Genomic DNA, 23,959 nt, shown 5'->3' on the forward strand with positions numbered 1-23,959 from the left:
CATTTCATTTCATTTCATTTCATTTCATTTCATTTCATTTCACCTAAGGCAAGTCTGTGCAAGTTTATTTATAGTTCCAGACACAAGGCAATTCAGAGTATTTTACATTTAAGTATTTGTAAAAATTACATTGCTGGAGGATAAGAAAAAAAAAGTAAAACTGGACTAAAGAATAGAATAGATTTTTCAGTATAAATAGGTCAATCAAAGGTAACTATGAAAGAACTCTGGGTTTCAGCGTCATGCTATTTTATGTGATTTATGGTCATACAGCTAGACCATGTAGAAAAATTCATAACCGTGAATCAGATTATTGTTGGGATGCAGAGGAGATGACAAGTTGGATCTCAACAAAAATTACACCTTATTATCTCCATGGAAATTAAACACAATGACACATTAAGGAATTAGTGTAAGATTGTGATGTTTGAACTGTGGTGAGTGACTCATGGTCAGGCTTCATTAGTGTATGTCACAGAATATTGTGTGGAAGGATCTCGTTGAGTGCTTTTATATAGTCCTCTGATTCCCTTTTCAGCCCAGGACTACTCAGCGCTTTCAGAAAGTTGAGCCTGTCTGAGCTTGCGCCTTGTCTACATGTTGGACTTTTTACCTGAACATATAATCTCTCTCACCTCCCCTGCCTCTGCAGAGCACACAGAGGCTGAGTGTTTCACAACAACACACATCATCAATCATTTTGTGAAAAGATGCTTTATGCGCTCGTCTGTTCTGCTGCAAAGATTTGCTTTTAGGGCGTGCAGCCAGAGTTAAACAACACCATAAAACATGCATGATTCACATGCCTCAAGTTCTCAGTATATAAACTGATGGATACAGTCTTTGAGACCGATGCCAGTCAAAGTTGGTTGTTTTGTTCTCTGTCTTGTAGGTTTGCAATAAGGCTAATAAGGCCCATAATCAGCCTGTGCAGTAACATAAGTCACTTTTAACAATGAATTAATTATATTTCTATACGGATGGCAGCTCTGAATGCAAATGATTTGTTCAAAAACACATCTTGTTGCACTTAGAAGGTCTGCAGATCACGAAATAAGGAAAATCCTGAGTTTCAGTATGCGAATGAAGGTCAGCAGAGCTTTGATAAACGCTGCCTTGCTTTGGTAACGTCAGTTCTGCTACGCTGACATTTTCCAGTCTCCCCGCAGAAAGTCTTTGTCACATTGTATATACAGTATCAAAGCAGAATGCAGAACCACAAGCCTCAGGGACATGAACTTTATACAGCAAAAACTGTCGGGCCTCGTCACGGCTTCCGGTGCTCGCTGTCCTATCTGGATGCCTGCTAGCTTGACATCTTGCATGCCTAAACTGTGCCAGCTTGGGAAAGCCAGAGAACCGGCTGGCTGATCTTCATCGGTAGCATTCTCATTTGCTAATGTCCCCTCCACTTCCCTCTGGGTCCCTCTGGATCCCCCTGGTTCCCTCCTCTGCCTTAATGAAGAGGGTAATCTGCCACGAATAATGAATGGGGATTTGTATGTGTTATGGTGTGAACACTTGTCTGGTTCTCATTATGCGCCTATCAGCACGGATCATGGGTTCATGGAGTAAAGCCTGCAACTGCCTTTCTCTCTGCTTTTGTTCCAGACTTTAATGTAGACCATGCTGAAGGGCTTTGTGAGTTGGAGTACTTTTTAAAGGCACACCTATAAGCCCTCCCCCTCCTCTATTTATTCCCCGTTGATCCCTCTGTGACAGTCCAAGTGACCATGGTTCTTTATTTTGGGTTAGGGGCATGCCCGCAGCCATGCTGTGAGCGAGAAAGTTTTCACTATTTAAATGCTACCATGTTCAAATTAGTTAAATTAGCCAGTCTGCAGTAGCTTCAAATGACAGCAGTGTCAAGTGATATTACAGCCTTATAATGCTGTTGCTGTCTGAAAAGTATGTTTACGTGGGATTTTTATATTTTTTTTTTCAGTTTGAGTGTAAGTGTTATTTACTCTGTAGTACAGATGCACTTATGTGATCTTTTTTTTTTTTTCCATGGAGAAGTTTTTAACCTTGTTCAATATACTTTGTCACAGCAAAATTACAGATATAAGATGTAGTGCTGCAAACATGTGATAACTACATCAACAAAATTAGTAATTGTTAGGTAACATAAAGCATTTTTTCCTAAAGACTAACTGGGTTAGAAAAGTATATATTTTTTAATCTAAAAGTGTATTAAATGAGTTTGGATTCTTGTATTAATAATAAAAATGTAATAATTTTGGTTGTGTCTTATTTCTATCATTTTTATTTCAAAACCTCTGTATCTATCTGAATTGTATCAATATTTTCTATGTAGCCAGTCTGCACATTGTGAATTTTTTTTTTTTTTTCTATTTGATGATTCCATGAATAAACCATTTCTAGCTAGCTCCTCAAGCTACAATTTGTACAAAAGGACATCATTGTATTCACTCAAGCCCCACTTTACTAGATACACCTTCCTAATAATTAAGTTTTAACTCTGTCATAATGTAATAGCAACACTCATAGTTGTTTAAATCTCCTTTCTTTCTCATTCTGATGCTCAGTTTGAGGTTAAAAGTCATTTTAATTGTATCTAGATGCTTAAATGCATTAGGTTGCTGACTGTCATACACATGGGGTCAGTGGCTGTACATCCTAATATGGGTTTCTTTCATTTCTGATGTGGAAGTGCCATGAAGGTCACATTTTAAGCTCTAATAATTATCGTAAATAGTATGTTTTGAATGCATATCGTAAGTTTTTGTTTTGCTGGTACACTTGTGTTTCTTCATAACATCACAATGTCCATATTGTGCATATAATCCTGCACCTATTGACCTCTGCAAAGCTGCTTTCCATACAAGGTGCTTTTTGTGCTTAGCGAGTGTAATTGCTCAGAACAAATAGTAAGGTCTTAGTGCTGTGCTGCACTTAGAAACAGGTCAGGACCTCCTGTACAGCCCCTCTGTTCCTAATGCTCCAGAACCAGAGGAAGGGGGTCATGGTGAGTTCCTGATGAACCACCACCTGCTTAACATTATTACGGTTAATTCAGCATTTGTTGTTCCCTGAATGAACAAGGACTGCCTCATGAGAAAACGCCTCTCCTGAGGTGCGTTCCTTTTTGATAATTTATTAGAGCAAAGCGCTGTTTATGTTTACAGATTAGCAGGATTCCTGCAATGTCACACTGTGGTGTTGTAAATCGCACCACTAAAGCTTATATTGTTAATCCACGCCGTGTGAATATGTAAAACATGTCTTTATTCTGCCTTCCCCTGATTGTCCATTACACTTGCAGATATTTGTAGTTCTCACACCATGACATTATTAGAAACTGGCAAAGATACTGTATTGTCCCCAGAGATGGTGCTGTAGGGACGACATCTTACTAACTAAATTCAGCCCCACAGTTTACCAACACAAACAGCAGGCTCACTACTTGGCCAGAGGAACTTCTCAGCCTCTTGGCCTTTTCATAATGCACTCCAGATGCTCCAGTCCCTGTCCTTTAGCTTTACTGGTTCACTCTCCCACACAATTATCCATTCAGGACGAGCTTTTAAAAGCAAGCTTTAAAATACTTGGGATAATCCAGTTAGTGCTCCACTGTGGCTGTTTTGTGTCTTACAAGACAATTTGACACTGCTATAGGTTGACCCCTTGTTAAAGGTTTCTGCCTCTGTGGTCGCTGCTTAAATGACTCCCCATCCTGTGAAAGCAGCAGTGAAAGGATTAAAACTACACAGAGTTTTCTTCTTTAAGCCTAGTATGTAGGAAATTGTCCCTTTGCTCTCACATTTTCTGCACAATGCAAAACCTATTCTTAATGTAAGCTGTCCGTTTCCATAGTCATGTAGCTTTCTCTGTGGGTATTTCTGTAATGAATACATACAGATTTGTTTATCCACTTTGGGTTTGTGAGTTTGCCTCTTTAATAAGTCCTGCTGTTCTAAAACCATTATTTGCTAGCATTACCTGGAGCTCCCTGAGACATTGCAATGTAGGTCATCTTAATGCTCAGAAGACTGGAAATGGGCTGTCTGATGTCCCTTAAAGATGATCCGCCTTAAATGTGTTGCTTGATACAAATTGGACGATGGCACTTTCTTTCTGAGCATACAAAGATCACACGGAGTTAGTCAAGGCTCCATTCTTGGGCCACATGTATCCTATATCTATGTTCCATGTAGCTCAGATTGTGAAGTACTGAAAGATCTCTTTGTATATGACAGAAAATAAACAAGTCCCTGTTTTTTGGCCCCAAAAATGGATAGTTAGGGATCAGAAATCTAAATCTACACTCAATGAGGCTAAAAACCAAAAAGTAAGAAACAAAGGTGTTATAAATTCAGACATACATTTTAACATACATTATGTCTATACATAAATCAGTAGGTTATTTTCAGTAAGTTGAATTTGTTACGGTCACATGAATTGGTTTCTGTGTAAAATAAATGAGGTATCTGCAGCTCATCCAAAGTGTTGATGCCACAGCCAGGACCAACATCTGTTTTTTCAGCCTATTTGTAAAATGCTAACTTTTAAACATTAACAAGGTGATACATAATTTTCCTAAACTCCTCAACTCTAGGACAGACACCTCTAAAACATAAGCTGCACAGGCTACAACTGTATCTGTTCATTTGATCATGCCTGGTATTTATTTGTATTTATTTGTCTTAAAATTGCCTTTATCTATAGTACTTTTATCTAAAAGTTACTAGGTGTTTTATTCCATTTCTTGTTTCAATTTATTTTCCTTTAATTTGTTAATTTGTTGTTCTGTGAAGCACATGGAATTGCCTCATGTATGAATTGTGGTCTACAAAAACAGGTCTCATTTTTTTTTATTAGCACTGTTTTTGGTGAAGTTGGCAAACATGACAACTGTAGCAAGTACATTATTGTGAATTACAATTATTATGCAATAAGCATATTCCTAGTGGTAAAAAAAAATGATTTGTGATATTATTAGTGATATTCAAATCAAATCAAATCAAGCTTGTCTTTGTGTGTGGTAATGTTCTGCTGAACTCACTTGTAAACGAGCTGATATAGAAATAACAAAAGGCACCATTTAGTCAGATACAGTTCTGACTCTAAAAAAGAAAGTCTTTAGCTCACTATCAGTAAAGGACAGAACACACTTCCTTTCAAAGATGTTCCACATTCAATAAATCCTGCAAATGTTCACTTCTGCTTCAATGTAGCCTGAGTTTTACGAACTAAATCTATAAAACCATCTTTTCCCAGTACAAATAGACCTATTGTGTTGTAGTTCACAATTATGTTTGCCACAGTTAATGGCACCCAAGACACTGATTATTAGAATGCTAAAGCAAGTAATTTGTACAGTACAATTCATACACAAAGCAAATCAAAGCTGACCAAATAGAATCGAATGGGACTCCCTTAAACTTTATAATAATCTGTTCTGAAAAAAGATTTTCAAGTCCATCCAAGACAGTTTTCAGGAAATTTAACAGTCATTTGTAGAAATTACTTTTAATTACATAATAATGGCTATGATGCTTTATTGCTTGCAGCTGCAGAGTGTGCAGTTCATGGCTTGGTGGGAAAAGGTCACAGATGAAGTGCTATAACCACACAAAGCTGCTCTCACAAAGTCCATCATCAGAGGTCTACTATCAGCGACATGATGAGATGTAAAGCCTCCAGCTCTGCCTACCAATGTGTTGGTATAATTTATTCAGTTGCCACTGGATAGATGTCATCTGTCTGATCACTTTCTGCTTATTGTTCACATCAGTAGAGCACAATTATTAGAAAACAAAGATCCTTTGTTTTTAGGCTTTACTAATTTAGCATTTAGACTAAGAAGATACAATGAAAAACATACAAAACCAGCTGCATAAACCACAGAAATTAGACAGAGATGGGAATAGGGTGATTTTTTTTCTTGTCGATCAGTAAACTACTGATTAGCCAATCAGAAAAATAATAATTCAATATTTATTTCTGTTCAGTTGATGTATCAAATGCAAGCAGCACTAGGTTGCATTAGTCACAAATCTCTTCGGTGTTCAGTTGTTAAAGGAAAAACAGCTAAAGATAGTCACTGTATATTCAGTACTTGACATTAGCTGCTTTTAAAATAAATACTCAATAAACACAAGGAATTGTAATATAGATTGCTTTTAGTTAAAGGAGAAAGAAAATCTAAATTGTTTGAAAAAACACACATTAGAACTTAACTATAAATTTATAATCTACATGATCATCTTCCAGTAAGGTTTTGAGATGTTTTCAGTATAAATTCGAATAATATTCAAATTTCTTTGTAACTGATTTATTTTTATTTGACAAACTTACTGCTGGAAACCTGTTTTGAGCAGAAACTGTCCAAGAATAATCAGCAAGCTTGATCTGGACAAAGTACAAGTCAACAAAGTCACTGTTCCTAAAGTGCAGGTAGTTGTTGTTGTTTTTCCAAGTTGTTTTTGTAGATAAACTTTCAGTATCTCTCCTACAAAACAAAATTCCCTCATTTTCTTCTACTTGCCAGTAAGATCTAAAAAATCTGTCATATCTTATAGAAAAACAAGGAATTTTGTTGAGGAGTTTGCACGCTACGGGAATACATTTGTGCTAAAAAGATTGTGCAATTTTGACATAGTTTTTATTGCCTTACTTACTTAGCATAAATTTTGACAATGATTTAGTATAAAATGTTGTTGTTGTTTTTTTGGTTCACATAAAAACAAATCTCTGAACTGAAAACTAAATTCCTTGTAAGGCAGTTTGGCTCTTAAAAGAACAAACAAGGTTAGTAATTTAGACAGATTGCAGTAATACTGGTGTACCTCGTCAGTAATGGCCTGATGTTTGCATCTGCTTTATTTGGTTCTCTATCACAGATACAAGCTGTCCTTATATTCATAAGTGCCTCCATTTGACTCTAATGTTTCCCTTCATCTGCTGAGCACCTCAGATTGTGTTGTGCAGAAATGCCGCCAGGAAAAGGAGCTCAGACGGTCAAACATTTAGTCTTAGATTCCTTTTAAGAAGTTCAATCCACTTGTTAACTTTGCTCATTAGAAGGGAAACCGGTCTGGTCATGGGCTGACTAATGAGTTACTTCAAAAACCATGTTTCTGTTCTTCACTGTTGGTCCTGTGAACAAAATTAAGAGAGCTTTTGCAAAAGTTTGTATTCCATCTTGAATTTGAGACAGAGTGAAATAATTTGGAAGATAAAGTCTTTTTGATTCAGAAGGATCAGAACCACTTTTTGTCATTAGATTTATAAAAGCCACCACTGCCTTATGTCTCCTGTAAATGTTTAACTAATCTTGCAGTGACAGACCAAAACCAAAAGACGTTACAGAATTTAATGTGTTTTACAGCACTGTCAGCTTATTTGTCAGATTAGAAGTAGCTTTTGAAAATAACTTTATAATAATAATAATAATAATAATAAATAATAATCTTTAAGATAGCATTAAAGATCATTTTCTTTAAGTCCACTTTTTGTACAAAAAAGGTAGGATCTGGAGTGTGACGTGCTATGACATTAGTGGCATTATAAAACACAAGAATAAATAAATAAGTGTAACTAAAAAAAAAAAACAATTTTGCTCATTAGCATACTTGCATGTCATCTGACATTTTTTGGCCTGTATTTAAAGCAGTTTTAAAATAACTTACCAAATTTGTGTTTTGTTTTTGTTTTTTTCTTATCTCCGTTGATAGCCTAGCCTCAATTTAACCTACAACTTAAATTTAGATGGTTGAACTTAATCATTGCTTTCTTTTTTCAGTTCTCCCACAATCTTTTATTAAAATAATGCAAAATGTGTAAAATGCTTCACTGCAAAAGATTATTTACTTTAATAAAGTCATAAAAGTATATATTTTTTTTATTTACAAAACAACCCAATATATAAATATGTAATTGTCTAAGTTGGTTTTCTTTCACAGCTGTGGTGTTCCAGTTTGCCAGAATTGATCTCATTGCAGAAAACAACTCTGAAGTTATTTTTGAGTAAAAGAAAAAACAGAATCATTTTATGCTCATGTTCGTGATAAAGGAAACAAAACGAGTTGCAGAATACAACGGAGCAGCCGTTCATTTATCCTGTAGTGCTACTGAAAAGCCCCCTGTGGGTACATGTACGTGGAGCATTGCCTCTTGTGGATTCACAGACAGATTTAACTACAATATGGCTCAGTGTTGCCGTGGCGATGGACTCCTATTAACATGTTGTTTTCCCGGAGGAGAGGAAGTCTTTCAACCTGCTGTAGAACCAAGACGCGGTTAAATTAGGACACACATACTGCAGGGTGGTTGAGCTTCTTATGAGTAGAACTTAAAGACTCTTCCTGGAGTGAGTTGGTTAAACATAGAAAAAAGTATCTTAAATTGTTGCCAGCAGCATCTGGGGTTCAATCTACTCTGATACCAACATAGATAAAACACAACTGAATTGGATTCTGCACTATAATGCATCCCTGTCTTTTTTTTTTTTTTTTTTTTTTTTCCGCATGTGCTTATTCCATTAAGTTATGTTTTGAATTAAATCAGTATCCCTTTATAAGACAAACAGTTTAAGGCTCATATTAGGAGTGAAACATGACGTTAAGTGCCTACTTTTCACCTCACCTCACCTCAGTCCCTTAAAGCAGTAGCTGAAAGTTGAATCAGACTCTTCATTTCAAGCAAAATCCCATTAGAAGCGAACAATCCAAAAGGATCTTCTTAAGTGTTTTTTTTTTTTTTTTTTAAAGCTCTTTGATATGTTATTTTTCCTTCAGTTGTCATACTTTTAGGGGCAGAGGTTCAGTCCCTTCAAGTTTCCATCAGCTCCCACGCTCTGTTTACGTTGGCATGCAATTAAGGCAACTCGTTCAAGCTGAGCCTGTGCTGATGGGCCGTAAATCCAAGAAACACGTGGGCTAATAAATCATCAGCAGGAGAGATTTAGGGAGCTGATGATTCAACCTTTGTCTCTTTATTGAATCATGACCACTTAGGCAGTAACACTGTTTAACTGTAACAGATGCATGAGTCTTTATGTCCTGCATGAAAAAAAAAAAAAACGATACACATAATAACATTTATTTCCTGACTTGATGTGAATCTGTCAGGAAATATCTGTTTGTTTGTTTTTTTTCCCCAAAAAACTATTGTGGTAGTTAAACAAATGCAAGGAATTAATTTGATATTATTTCATACGATAATTTACCCCCAGGGTGTTTCTATTCCATTCTAATTTACTCCATGGTCAGCAATGTTACTCCATCATATTTATCCACCATCGGTCTCCTTGGTAACTAACTACTTTACGGGATAATGTTGTAGTGGTAATTTTTATTGCTTTTTGTGTTATTGCTCTGGGTTTGAACTCAAATATTCATCACTGCATAAGTGTATAAGTTACAATGCAGATGCTTTGCCATCGGTACATAAGGACATTAACCGCCACCACTAGTGCATAAGAAGACATTGCTATAAATATTTTTTTTGTATACTTACAGTTGTAAATAATTCACCCTTTATACCAAAGTAATGATTGACATTATTCTCAGAACTAAATATTTTGTAATTAATTGAATTTGATACTACTTTCAGAATCAAAATTCACAAGAGGAGATGTTTTTTCTACAATTGGAGTAAAATTGTGTCCTGAACCAATCATGTATTTTATTTTTATTTTTGAATAATTGTTCACAAAACCTATTTTTGAATGTTTAAGCTGTAGTTGTTTTATGCTTCCCTGCTATTTTAAAGGGTAGCTCTTACTGCTATACCAGATGTCAAATCATATATGTAGCCTGTTGATTTGTTCATAGTGATGATTCCACATAATGCATTTACATATGATGACTGAAGAAAATCCAATTAATATTACTTACAATGACCACCTTTCTGTTTCTGGCCAGACGCAAAGGAAAGGACAACCAGAAGCTTTTCAGCCAACGGGGTCTTCAACTTCACCTCCCTCCTGCTCAGCAGTGAAGACAACATGCTGTATATCGGTGCCCGGGAGATTCTGTTTGCTCTCAACCTCTCTGATATCAGTGCAGCGAAACTACAAAGAAATGTAAGAGCCTGCGTGCTGCAACCTTTAAACTGCACTGTGATGTTAAGCATATAAATATGAATGTAGCTCCTTGAATCCCTCATGTAAGGAGGAAATTTGGCAATAGGGATTAAGTGATCACAAGAGAGCAAGCGGAATGTTATGCTTCACAGTGATAAAGATATAGTTTAAATAACACAGCATTTTTTTTATTTTTTTTTTCCTGCAGCTCACGTGGAAAACTCCAGAGAGGAAGAGAGACGAGTGCAGTTTCAAAGGCAAAGATCTTCAGGCGAGTCAACTGTTGGTTTGAAGTGCACATAGCTGAACTCACATGGCTCAAACATTATTTACTGAACTTTAGCCCTCACTGCTGCTGAATGACATTTGGGAACCAAGCCCAGGCCAAGACAGAAACCCGGACATTTCCTGTCATCTTGGAACTTTCCTTCTCATAACAATGGGGTTTTTCCCTTCCTTTTCAAACACACTGTTTTATTGCGCTTTTGTTAAACTTCTTTACTTTAGATCTGAACCTTTGACACTGGAGCATGTTAGCAAAGGGAAATGGAGCTTGTGTAAATGGGGGGAGTTCAAATTACTGTGCAAAAACAAAACATTTGATCTTTATTTTAAACTTTGCGCCTTTTTCTCTAACCTCTATATTATATAATATAATTTAATATAATATACATTGTTGCTTTTTACTTGTATAGCAGCTGGAAAATTTATAATAAACCCTTCTTTGTCTTTTTAAAACAGAGGGACTGCTTCAACTACATAAAGATTTTACTGAAAATGAACAGCACTCATCTGTACATATGCGGGACGTACGCCTTCAGCCCAATGTGTGCCTACATTGTAAGTTTCCACCCTTTCAAAGATATCCCATCTGTGCAGTAGCCTTGCTTCTGCATTTCTTTAAGACTTAGACGGCGATAATGTTTGTCTTCCCTCATAAAAGGTGATTAGTCAGATACAGGACTTTGCATGGGATTCATTTATTTGATTTTAGTGGAACATCATCTCAAATCTGATGCATCCCACTTCCTGCCTCTCCACTCGCTCAGCAGTCTGTCTGAGTGAGACGTGCAGACCAGTCAGATACAATATGCGTGCATTATTTTATTAGCTTGGATGTCCACGGGGATAAGATGAAAATATATAATGCATGTAATCAGTTTACATAAGAATCGATCTGGTTTTTATACATTTTCTTCAGATCTTTTAGTGCCTTTTAGAACAAGCCAGAACAAACAAACATTACTGACCTGCACTTCAACTTTGGCCAAAGACTGACCACCTTTTAAAGCAAAATCTGACTGAGAGGTTACTGTCAACTTAGAGCTTCGCCTTTCCAATTCGCTTATCACATGTGCCGTGTGTATGTGTGCTTGCCCCTCAGAGGACTGCGGACTTCTCGTTTGTCAAAAGTGATGCTGGTGAGATTGTTACAGAGGACGGACGCAGCCGCTGCCCATTCAACCCAGACTACAAGTCCACTGCCATCATGGCTGGTAGGTTTATACAAATTGAAGACCACACACTGGTTGTGTTACCCAGCAGAAACCATATATATATATTGCTCTAGGTGTGTTTTTGAAGATGGAATGACACAAACATATCCTTAAAGGGATGCTAGTTTGGAAAAAATGTGTTTCACAACTTAGAAATTTGGGAGTAAGGGGTTGATAACCACCAAGCTTTGTTAAAAGTTTCAAGATGCACATTCGGTGATGTCAGCGATAAAAACTGTAAGATATTCTCTGGATTTCATTACTATGCGACGCAGAAACATTTTTTTTCTTTTGGAGAAACATTGTGATCATTCTTGTCTGCATTGCAGATGGGGAGCTGTATGCCGGCACAGTCAGTAATTTCCAAGGAAATGAACCCATAATCTACAAAAGCTTGAGCCAGGGAACTGCTCTGAAAACCGAAAACTCTCTCAACTGGCTTCAAGGTACGTTGGTGTAGCTGTGAAGCAATGCTTTTCATCATATCTCTCAAGTGATAACATTTCTATTGTACAATGGATAAATACTCAGCTTTAAAACAGAGTGCCAGAAATGCTGCGTGATCAGTCTACAATGGGAAACCATCTTCTGTCCCTGCTGGATGTGGATTTCACTCAGCAGTGAGGATGTATGTTCCCAGATCCCAGTGTGACGGTATTGTTACTTTCCTTTCAGACCCAGCCTTTGTTGGCTCAGCTTACATACAGGAGAGCCTGCCCAAGGGCAACCTTGTGGGCGATGACGATAAGATTTACTTCTTCTTCAGTGAAGCAGGGAAGGAGTTTGATTTCTTTGACAACACTGTCGTGTCACGCATCGCTCGCGTGTGTAAGGTGAGTGATACTACAGGGCAGATATTTCCATCTGAGGATGCTTTTATATCCTCAAGCAACATCTAGCCCTGCAGTCGCTTTAGGATTATATCGAACCCGATGGAGGCGAGGGCTTGTTTGTCTGTTTCATGTATTTGTTCTCAGTCTCCCTCTAAATGTACAGGCATCATCTTTGTAAAGCTGCTTTTCAGCTTAAATACATCTTGTGTGGCTTCCACTCCTACTGACTGGGTGGTGATATAGGGAAAACATGTCCCTTCCATCTGTCTGCTTTGTTTGATTTTATTTATTTATTATTATTTTTTTTTTCGAAATCTCATCTTTAAATTCCCAAGGAACAAATGTTTGTCTTCGGATCTGGATTCAGTAAACAGACACAGCGGCTTCAGTTGTAGTATTTGAGTTTATCAGCTGTGGAATGTTGACCTTACAAAATATTTGTTAAAGACGGCAAGTATTTACATGCTTCTGAAATACTCATATTATCATTGCAGCTCAGACAAATGTATGGCGACCTTTCACACAGTAATATTTCTACAAATACCATGAAAATGTTATTCACAGACTTTTTAGATTTAGATGTAACCTCTTATACTACACTGTTTCCCTCCTACACCTTCTCCAATGCATCAACATGACTGTCTATTAAGATGTGTCAAAGTATTTTTCATATGAATTATCCATAAATTGAATGGTTAATTTGTTAAACCATATTTGGACTGTCCTTTCATTCAGTGGAATAATTATATCATCTGAACTTGAAAAAAGAAGCAACTCCAGCCAGGAGAAAGTGATTCATCTACATGAACGTTTATTTACAGTCTTTGGTCCTCCCTAAGTTTAAAAGACATGCAAGGAAACATTACTTATCTAAAATATATTTCCTAATTGTTCACCAACACTGGCTGCATGTCTGACGACGTCCTCATCTGATTGGCTGGTTTTCTGGTCGGAAACTGCCAGCTGTGTTGAGAGACTCAAACACAACCCGTGAAGAAGAACCAGTGGGAAACTCCAGTTGAGTCAGAGCAAGCCCTGATGAGTTTGCTAGACTAGACGGATATATATATATATATATATATATATATATATATATATATATATATATATATATATATATATATATATATTGTATATATATTGTGGTGTATCGCTTTGATACATTTGTCAGAATTTTGCTTTTCTTTAAAAGTGTTAAAAAAAGTATCTTTTAAAGTTGTTTTTTTTTGTTTTGTTTTGTTTTGGGGTTTTTTTCCCCGTTCATATCACTGCCTAAACATCCTGCAAGCCAAAGAAGCAGCACCAGACTTGGTGTTCTTTTCTCTGTCCCTCTGCCCAAACTGTTTGGCAGTTATGAAGGCCTTTGAAGGCTTTTCTTTGGCACTCTGAACAAGCAGTAAAAAAATTAATTAAAAAAAAGCATTTGACCAACCTAGAAAACGTATTGTTAATTTCTTATTCAGCAAACTTTAACACATTCCCCAATTGTTATACTCTGTAGAATTTGAGAAGAATTAATTTTTTAATCAGTCCTCCATCTCATGTTGTTATCATTAATAAATAAATGAATTAATAAATAAATTATTTAGATATATGATGGACACAGAAAGATAAAAGTATTTCTTAGGAAGGATTTTTTTTTTACAGATTATAAAATAAATAAGTCAAATTAGGAGTGTTCATGTAAGTATGTTAAGATACACTGAAACATACTAAACTTCTATAAATGTTTTGTATTTCTTTGGGGGATTTAACATGACTAATTCAAGCTTACAGACTGAACTGATGTTAGACAAAGTTCAGCTCCTCGGCATTAATCTACACCAGGCATCGCCCAGAAGGTTTAAACTCATTATTCAACTATTTACTTAAGTTTTCCAAACATTCAGTTTAAAGGCTCCATTTACCAGAATCAAGTAATCACTCACTCATGTAGTTTTCTCAGAAATTGTAAAATGAGGAACTCATCTTAAAGTTTCCTGGTACGGATTACCCATAAGGGAATTTCCACAATCCTTAAGTGTAGAATGTAAGCCACAAGAAAAACAAAAGCTGGTATAATCGGCTACAAATGGTTCAAATAAAATAGTAAAATCTGCGCTTTGTTTCTGTTATCTCCCTAAAGCCAGTTCAAATCTCTGCAGAGGCTGCTTTCTCTGTCATTATGCATGTTCAGGTGTTTGCTGCTTTAGCTCTGCATCATCGGGGCTAACCTGGATAAACAATGTTTTGCCGGGAACAAACAAAACAAAGTGTGTTCTCATTTGCGTGATTTGCTCAGTTTCCCATAAAGCTGCCTTTGCCGGCAGGCCTGTCCATGAGCTGCCTTTCGAACAAGGGATGCTTTTACAAGAGGATTAATGAATGGAATGCATTTGCTTCAATTATTTAGCAGTCAGTTTAAGATCACGGTAGCTTTAAATTATAAAACATGGGGATGCATGTTCCCTATTATCTGCCTGGGTTACTGCAATAACCACAGTCATTGCTTCAGTATTTGTTATGGATCATTTCATCCCCAGCAGGGCTCCAGTAGTCTCCTAGGAGGGTGCACCTAACCAAGGTTTTAGGTCATTTAGATCATTCAGGTGTTGTTGTTTTGTCTTTTCCGGCTTCTGATCATCACCCTTTCATCGTGTTGGATATGTGGGAACACTCGCATCTGAGTCTTAAATCCATCAGATGAGACATCAAACTTCCACTCCTGTCTCTCAGCAATGTATTTGCTAAATTAGCTCTCATGTCAACAAGATCCTGTGTCACTCATGGCACAATAAAGGATTATGCCAAGGGCAGCAAATCAGAGGGGCCATGTCAGGGAAGAGAGGTTGTTGGGGGGCATTGTTTATTTCTCTTTTTCTCTTAGAAGCACTTGCCCTCTTCAGAGGCCCAAGTGTTGTTTTATCTATGCCTGTTAAGATGATGTAGTTTGTTTTCATGACCTAGAAGCGTTCTGCCTTGGGGTAAATCTCTGTGGGAGGCAAAGCTGATTGAGCCCATAAGGGGTTAATATTTTTCCTTCTTCTCTGGTTAATCAGATCCAACTTTGGACCAAACACACTCTGTCTATGCTTTCAGAAAGAAGAGGGCAAATAAAAAGAAAATGAAATGACATGTTAACAATATTGCATGTTCCATACAGGTGTTCAGGAACTTTCACTTATGCTATTACACCCTTTACTGGTGTCAACAAAAGTCAAAGGTTAAAAGTCAAAAAGACTTTTAACCTCCAGCATTTGTCTTGTAGGGCGACATCGGAGGCGAGAGGGTGTTGCAGAAGAAGTGGACCACTTTCTTAAAGGCCCAGCTCCTGTGCTCGCTGCCTGATGACGGTTTTCCCTTCAACATAATCCAAGACATGTTTGTTCTCACGCCGAGTCCTGGAGACTGGAAGAGCACTCTGTTTTATGGAGTCTTCACATCTCAGTGGTGAGGATAAATGTTTAGAACACCATACCAACAAAATTTAGCAAAAAATATTTGCAGTATGTAAAAGACATTTCAAAACAGAAATAAGACATCTAAATCTGACAAGTGTAATACGTAGGGAGTATAGTAGTAGTATGAGTTCAAATTAGAGATAACTCTACATGGACTCAGAATTTGATGCTGTATGAGAGAGAACTGTGTGTACTACTTCTGGGAATATTCCTGCTAGAAACCTACACTTTTTGTGGAATCTTAAGGGCAATTTCTAATATTTTTAGATTTTTACAAAACTTTTTTTGTCACTAAGGTATAAAGGTGCGTCAGGAAGCTCTGCAGTCTGTTCGTTCACCATGGACCAAGTGGAAAAGGCTTTCAATGGGCGCTACCGCGAGGTCAACAGAGAGACCCAGCAGTGGTACACGTACAACCATCCTGTCCCGGAGCCTCGGCCTGGAGCTGTGAGTACATATTTGCTGCCCTCTGCTGGAGAACCTGAACACATATTAGCATCAACACACAACAGAGTCATGTCAGTTGCAAGACAGACGTGCTGTGGTCTGCACATCAGTTATGATCTTAATGATTAATGGCCAGACTGCTATTTGATAAAGATTCTACCAAACCACTGTTTGTCTTTTATATCAAGTGTGATAGAATATGTAAATAAGATCACGTGTTTTGTTGCCTCCATAGTGTATTACAAATGCTACCAAAGGGCTGGGAATCTCTTCCTCGCTGCACATGCCAGACAAGGTGCTGAATTTTGTCAAAGACCACTTCCTGATGGACAGCGTGATTCGCAGCCAGCCTCTCCTGCTGAAGCGCAACGTACGCTACACGCAGATTGTAGTCCATGGAGTCCAGACAGCTAAAAAGGTCTACAATGTTCTTTTCATTGGCACAGGTAAGGCACTTTCCACCAATATTAAAGGCGGTGCTTTCAAGCACGCCTTTTAAAGACAAAAATATGTGTCGTCTCTAATGGCATGTGTTACAATTTGAGCATTTTCTTTTCAGGTTTGTCAGATTGTTTTCAGTCCATCATTTTTACTCTTTATATTAAATATGCAAAATCATCACCCCTATATTGTGGCGGTGTTTCCAATTTAGAGTACCATGACTTTAAAAGTGCTTGCTGTAAAAGAAGATGATTTTTAATTGTCCCTATGACTTGAGAAACAATGGAAAGAATGGTTGTTATGTATTTATGATTAATGCAGGGGGTCTGTTTTCTGGCTCTGAATTGTAAGATGTTCCCTTTAACATGACTTTAAGCTAACCTATGTGTTTTCTAGATGACGGAAGACTCCATAAGGCCATTAACATCAAAAACAAGATGCACATTATTGAAGAGATAGTGATCTTTCGTGACTCTAAACCGGTGCACCAAATTGAGCTGGACACCAAGAAGGTAAGGAGAGCTGCTTGGAAAGAAGCATGTTGAATCTATCTCTAAAGCTTTCTCATTATGCAGCTTAAACAGTCTTAAAAAAGTTTTTCAAAAATGTCCCCAGTGGTAAAGAGCTTCAAAGCAAATGTATAATTTTCTTAGTGGGATCTGCAAACAGTTTACTAGACGTGGATGTGTTACACTTCCTGAATGTCAGCATACATAAACTTCCATTTCTGAAATCAGGGTAAATGAATTTAAAATGGTTAAAAAAAGAAAAAAAATTCTACAGAATGATTACATCAGGAGTGGATATGGAAATCAATAAAAAAAAGGTCACACAGACATTTGTCTAATGCCTCCTGACTTGTCCTGTCTTCTCCAGGGTCGGCTTTATGTTTCATCTCTCTCTGAGCTTGTGGAGGTTCCACTAGCTAACTGCACTAATTATCAGAGCTGTGGGGAGTGCATCCTTTCCAGGGATCCATACTGTGTCTGGAACAAGGGGCAGTGCGTAGACATCAGACGGGCTCCTGCAAGCAAGTACGAGCCGCTCTGCACAATATTCTGGCTAAAACCCAGTGTGAAGCGCAAATATTAGATGATGCAAACACAAACCCTAATGATTTGATGCATGTGTTTCAGTGCTCAGCAGCAGGATGTAGATGAAGCAAATACATCAGTCATTTGCAGGAAGCCAAGCCCACGGGTTGCTAATCATCCTCCAACACGTAGGTGAACTGCTCCTCTAAAAGCTGTCAACTTATTGTGTCAAGTCAATTATTATTCAGATAGCACAGCTTGCTACATCTTTTTTTCTGCTTTGCCTTCACACAGGAACATCTTCATGCCAGGCAATCATAATCCCGGCCAACACTTTCAAAGTACTGCCATGCAAGCTGCGCTCCAATTTGGCTGAGAGAAAGTGGCAATTCAGCGAAGGCACAGGTCACTTCCATTACCCCAGCCCAGAGGGGGGACTGGTGGTGGTCGCTCAGGCCGGCAGGCAGGAAACCTACGAGTGCTGGTCAGTGGAGGAAGGCTTCATGGAGTTGCTGGCAAACTACTGCGTGAGGGGCGAAGCCAGGCAGGAGAGCACCACTTTGACGGGCCGTTCCCGTGCGCCACCGCTTTCCCAAGAGGAAGTCATTTTTCTGCCAGGGGAAACCCTCTCTCCGCAGATAAACACCAAGACCTACTGGAATGAGCTGATTGTTGTGTGCGCTCTCCTGGGATTTTCCGTGGTGGTCTTCTCTCTGTTCGTGATCTACAGGAACCGTGACCACATGAAATCCATGCTGAAGGAGGGGGAGTGCCCCAATATGCAGCAGAAGAAGCCCCGAATAGTGGGGAAACCCGTTGAGAATTTACCGCTAAACGGCAGCACTGTCACAACGTCGGCGTCGGATCACAAAGGGTACCAGACCCTTAATGACAACTACCTTTGCAGCACTCCGCCTCATGAGTGCTCCTCGCCCGACAACACCAAGAGCTTCTCAGAGTCAGAAAAGAGGCCTCTGAACTTAAAAGAGAGCCATGTAGAGATTTCTCCCTCATGCCCGCGGCCTCGAGTCAGACTAGGCTCTGAGATTAAAGACTCTATAGTGTGAGACTGACTGCAAAGAGCTGGAAAGAGTGCGCTTGTTGGTAAAGACTAAAATTCATAGGAGGAAAAGTACAGCACTCCGACAGTGAAACATTCATTACAGATATTTTGCACTTTGTCTACTTTTGTTCTGTCCCTGTGGTTCAATGTGCATTTCACTTTATTTTTCTCCTTCACACGGTGCATTCGGAGCAACTTCCAGTTTGCTCTCATACAAGGCTCACATGAATATAACAAGCACAGAGGTGGCATCAAAACCACCGGTAAGGGATTGTGTTTCAGGGCATTTCAACTTTCTCCGTCCATAAAATACACTGGTAATGCTTGGAAATGCAGAATGTTTCTCCAGGTTTATGTCACTGAGTTTGACACGGTTTCTAATGTTTTACTGTCATTCTGCCGTCTGTAGGTGTTTGCGCTTCACTGAAGCCTCACACTAGTTAGTGTATGTTGCAAGTGAAACAATTGAAAGACATAGTTTTTCAGTGGTGGAAAATAGAAAATATAAAAAGCGCATTTATAATGACAAAGTGCCTTTTAAAAGTTTTCCAGTCCTTTGAATTTTTCTATATTTTGTGGTGTTACAACCACAAAATATGTATGTTATTAGAATTTTGGCTCGATACATTAATACAATGTAGTGTATCATTGTGAAGTAAATGGTTTTATTTATTTTTTTTAATATATTTTTTTTTACAAATAAAAAAAAACAAACGTGGGGTATTTCTCTATCTGGTTCATACATCCATACACTGAGATCTTTGAGTAGAATTTTTCAAGTATTTAATCCCAATTGGATTAAGGTGTAGATTTCCATGAGGACATTATCATACATTAATAGGCTTTGATCAATGTCATTCCATTCTACCTCTGGGCTTATGGGTTTATTATTCTGCTGGGATGTGAATTTCAGTCCGACGTTCCACGTTACAGGTTTTCTTTCACGATTCCTCTTTACCTCGATCCGTCTCATAAAGTCTGACCAGATTCCCAAGTCCTTTTGAAGAAAAACATCTCTGATTGTGTCATGATTCTGACACATTTATTTTTCACTGTAGTAGCACTGATATTTTCAAGATGATGAGTGTTACTTTTGCACCATTCAGCATTTTGCGCAGAGCCCAAATAGCTTTGGTCTGTGGTAAACTGCAAAAAGAACTTATTTTAGTTTGGTTTCAACAATGACTTCCTTCTTGTTACTTTTCCATAAAGGTCGGATTTGTAGAGTGGGCAAATAAAATCTGTCCTCTTAACAGAGTCTCCTGCCGGACTTATGCTTTTCTGCAGCTGATCTAAAATTATCTTGTGCCTCTCATCTACTTTTTTTATTAATGATCTTCTTGCCCAGTCTCTCAGTTTAAGTGGACAACTATGTCTTGGTGAATTTACTGTTGTGGCGTACTATTTCCATTTTCAGATGACCTTTGATCTGTAAGATATCCAAAGGTTGTGATTTTTGTTTTATAATCTTTCCTAAGCTTCTTTAGATTTTCATCCCTGACCTGTTTTCTGTGTTCCTTGGTCTTCATGATGCTGTTTGATCTCTAATGTCCCCCGAGCCATTCATAAAATATGTGTTTTTACGCAAAGATAAAATTACACACAGGGGCACTCAAATTACTAATCAGGTATTTCTGGAAAATAGCTGGTTGCACTCAACTTCGTTTTAGGAGTATCAGATTGAAAGAAGTTTAATAGAAAAGTACATTTTTATTTGACAAGAAAAAGATAACTTTTCCATGGAAGGAATCATCAAGTGGTACCTTTTGTTGGTCTTTCACAGAAAGGTCCAACAAAATACATTGAAGGTTATGGTTGTAATGTGACAAGATATGAAAAAGTTCAAAGATTATGAATACTTTTGCAAGGCACTTTAGAAAACATTAAAAGCATTAAAATTTCACATAAATCCCACAAACTCGACTGCTACAAGGGAAGAATACGTATATTAACATAGATGAAGACAGATATGCTCTTAAGCATGTAAATATTCTTATGATGAATTCTGACTTTTCTAAGTTTTCTGTTTCTACACGCGACACAGAGAGAAATCTCATTCTGTTTGTCAGCACGGTATTAGTCACAAGATCGGCAGTCTATGCAAAGTGAATAATGTGAAATGAGGTTGATCGACATAGGATAACCTCACCTTGAGACTGGGTAAGCACAAGGTTTTGTTGCTGTGAATTACTTTAGAATCAGTGCCACTGAAAAAAAAAAAAAAAAAAACAAAGCTACTCTTTATACAATCTTCAAATATGCAGCGTATTCTAGCCATTTGTGGAGCGCTCCAGAGCAGAAGGCAGTGAAAACCTTGACAGACTGGCAAAACGGGACAGATTATGAGGGTCCAGGACTGTTATGTAAATCTGTGGCGGCTGATTTATTGCAGCATGATGAAACTGTATAAATATTTATCATCACGATGTGGCAAAATGTTTTGGTTGCACAGAAACATTTTTTATAACCCCTTCTTCAGCGTTTCAAATATATATCACTGTTGTCACAGGGAAGTAGGGGTGAAAATAGAAATATTCTGACTTAAACATCCCACATCTGTACAGTCTCAGCGTTAAATTGTTAGCCAATGAGTCTTAAAGATGAAAAGTATAAAAAAAAAACAACCTCTGCCTGCTTAAATAGTTTTGAGCGACCATAAGAGCAATAAGATCCATTCCCATCCAGAGACAAACACATGAACCAGTGCACTGAGTAATCATATTTATGCAGAAATAATGAATGATAAACTACAATAACTGCTCAATTCATGGATATTTCATCCTTCATAAGTTGTGTTTTAGTTTGGCTTTATCATTGTGACAAAGTAAAGCACTTAGAACATCATAAAGAACAGGCATATTCCTGTGGGATTTGCACATGATGTTAAAAAGCCTTATTATGTTGCAGGTTGTGGCTCCGAGTATAAATTTGCCTCGGCAAATGGGATTAAAATGCCTTCTGAAACAAAAATCAGGTGATGTGCCTCTTGAGACGATAAACTAACCAGGTATTAGAGCTTTAGAGTTACATGAGACACTGCAAGGTGTCAAAGAAATGGCCATATGTGGAAACAATTGAAAACAGTAAAAAGATTCGTACTATCACGTAATAGTGGCACAATTGTCTCTGTCATTGAACATAGCTCGTTAGGTGTTTTATTAGTTTTGTTCACTGATTGGGTGGCATCAGTCTCAGCCAGGGACTGAATTTTTTTCCTAAAACACAACTCCTAAACACATCTTCAAAAAAAAAAAAAAAAAAAAAAAAAAAAAATTCAAGTATTACATTTCCTATAAAAGTGTTTTTTTTTTTTTTTTCCTGAGACTGCCTAGCTGCAATCACTCATGCAGTGTAAAAGACTCATGCTTTGACTGTTAATAGCGTAAACAAATGGCAGCTTTTGGTGAAGTGACTGCCATGACCAACAATAAATGTGCTATAGTCAAATGCATTGTGGCGATATTCTACTCAAAAAGATGTGCAGGTACATTGAATACAAGCTGAAACTAATAATGCCACTGTAAAAGTATTGTCGTCTGCTCTCTCTCCTAATGAACCACTGTAGTCAGGCCTTCTATTAGATAGCACACGTTGCTCAGACTCCTGTCAACATGCATTGTACAGCCAGTAAACAGGTTTTGTAAAGTTATTTTGTAAATTCAGCTGCCAATGTACAGGTATTGTGAATTGTATTTTTGTATCATATATCACTACTGTTTTTGTTTTGTTTTGTTTTTGTATTGTATATAAAAAGCACTTTATTTTAATTTTTCAAATAAAGATGAAAAAAGGTTGTTTTTTCTTTCTTTTTTCCATTGCTTCATAATTACCGTGAGCTATGAAAAGGCAAAATTGAGTTGTCCAAGATTTGAAGCTAATTTATGTATCATGACTAATCTTGAATTGGTTTAAAGTTTCTTATTTTGGTGCACAGAGTATTAAATTAAGTGAAACCATATTTTACAATGGAAAGTGGGTTTTGCAAATTGAATTCATATTTCATAAGAGTCACAATTATATAAAGTTTTATAGCCAAAATAAAACAATTTCTACAGTTTTATCATTAATAAAATTCAATTATTGCGATTTAAATTAAGCAAATACATCTTAACACATGTCCATTTTATCTTGAAAAGGAAGCTAAAGTGAGCCATTCTATTAGATATTTTAGTTATTTCCATTACTTTATGGTGTAAATCAATACACATTGTAAGGCTTGAGGGCTGAGACAAAACTTTCGGGCCTAAAAATAGTCAGGGCAGCAAATAAATGCACATCAAAAAGAAAAGTCAGACAGGATCCAAAAGACACAGAGCTCCAATTCTTTGTTACATATATATTTTTCAAAAACATTCCTCAAGTACCAACAAGAGAATGAGAGAAACTCTCCCTGTTTTAAACCACCCAGCTTTTGAATCAGTAGCCTGTACCATTTCTAATTAAAGGAATGGAAACACCATTTTTCCAAGTACTTTCTACATGAAAGTACTTGCTGTCATTTAAATTTTAGATATATATACTGCTCAAAAAAATAAAGGCAACATTTCACTTTAATTCTGTGTGTGGCTCCAAATCCAGGCCTCCATTGGTTAATAAATTTGATTTCCATTGATGATTTTTGTGTGATTTTGTTGTCAGCACATTCAACTTTGTACAGAACAAAGTATTCAATGAGAATATTTCATTCATTCAGATCTAGGATGTGTTATTTGAGTGTTCCCTTTATTTTTTTTGAGCAGTGTATTAGAAAATATGGGTTTTAGAATATATCTGAGTGACTTATTGACTTAAACTCAACTTTGTGTTGGCGATCAGAAAGCAACTATTTTAACAGTTGTTTTAAAAATAATTATAATCATTGTTATTTAAATTTAAACTAAATGTGAAGCAATTTATATGAAATTAAAGTTTCAAACCTTAATCGAACAGGAAACCCACTTCACATCAACGTCGCAAGAGGCAACTTTTCTAACTCTAATAATTCCAAAAAGAGTAACCAGATTCCACTAATGGTTAAAATGACTTAAATAAATTGTATCGTTTACTTATTAAACCTTAAATGTTGAACTTTTCAAAACTGATATTTTAAAAATGTTTAAGTTTTACATTTCAACATTATGCCATTGCTTAGGGTGGAACAACCTTTTATCATTT

General features: G+C 37.2%; 1 protein-coding gene across 4 annotated transcripts in view; it reads left to right on the forward strand.

Annotated features, from left to right (window-relative positions):
• sema4ba (sema domain, immunoglobulin domain (Ig), transmembrane domain (TM) and short cytoplasmic domain, (semaphorin) 4Ba) overlaps positions 1-22,026 on the forward strand; it is a 65,943-nt gene extending 43,917 nt beyond the window's left edge. For all 4 annotated transcript variants that reach the window (XM_015042131.1, XM_015042130.1, XM_015042133.1 and 1 more), the window contains 13 exons: positions 9,891-10,051; positions 10,260-10,322; positions 10,793-10,891; positions 11,436-11,547; positions 11,877-11,993; positions 12,223-12,380; positions 15,628-15,809; positions 16,117-16,267; positions 16,503-16,713; positions 17,105-17,220; positions 17,585-17,742; positions 17,845-17,930; positions 18,037-22,026. In XM_015042131.1, coding sequence (XP_014897617.1) covers positions 9,891-10,051; positions 10,260-10,322; positions 10,793-10,891; positions 11,436-11,547; positions 11,877-11,993; positions 12,223-12,380; positions 15,628-15,809; positions 16,117-16,267; positions 16,503-16,713; positions 17,105-17,220; positions 17,585-17,742; positions 17,845-17,930; positions 18,037-18,809 — 2,387 coding nt within the window. In that variant the 3' untranslated portion in view covers positions 18,810-22,026. The remainder of the gene's footprint in view (positions 1-9,890; positions 10,052-10,259; positions 10,323-10,792; positions 10,892-11,435; positions 11,548-11,876; positions 11,994-12,222; positions 12,381-15,627; positions 15,810-16,116; positions 16,268-16,502; positions 16,714-17,104; positions 17,221-17,584; positions 17,743-17,844; positions 17,931-18,036) is intronic.
• Positions 22,027-23,959: the final 1,933 nt, after the last annotated feature.

Source organism: Poecilia latipinna, unplaced genomic scaffold, assembly GCF_001443285.1.
Source record: "Poecilia latipinna isolate Pla-1442-1.1 unplaced genomic scaffold, P_latipinna-1.0 Scaffold578, whole genome shotgun sequence".
In the NCBI taxonomy this organism is placed as follows: domain Eukaryota; kingdom Metazoa; phylum Chordata; class Actinopteri; order Cyprinodontiformes; family Poeciliidae; genus Poecilia; species Poecilia latipinna.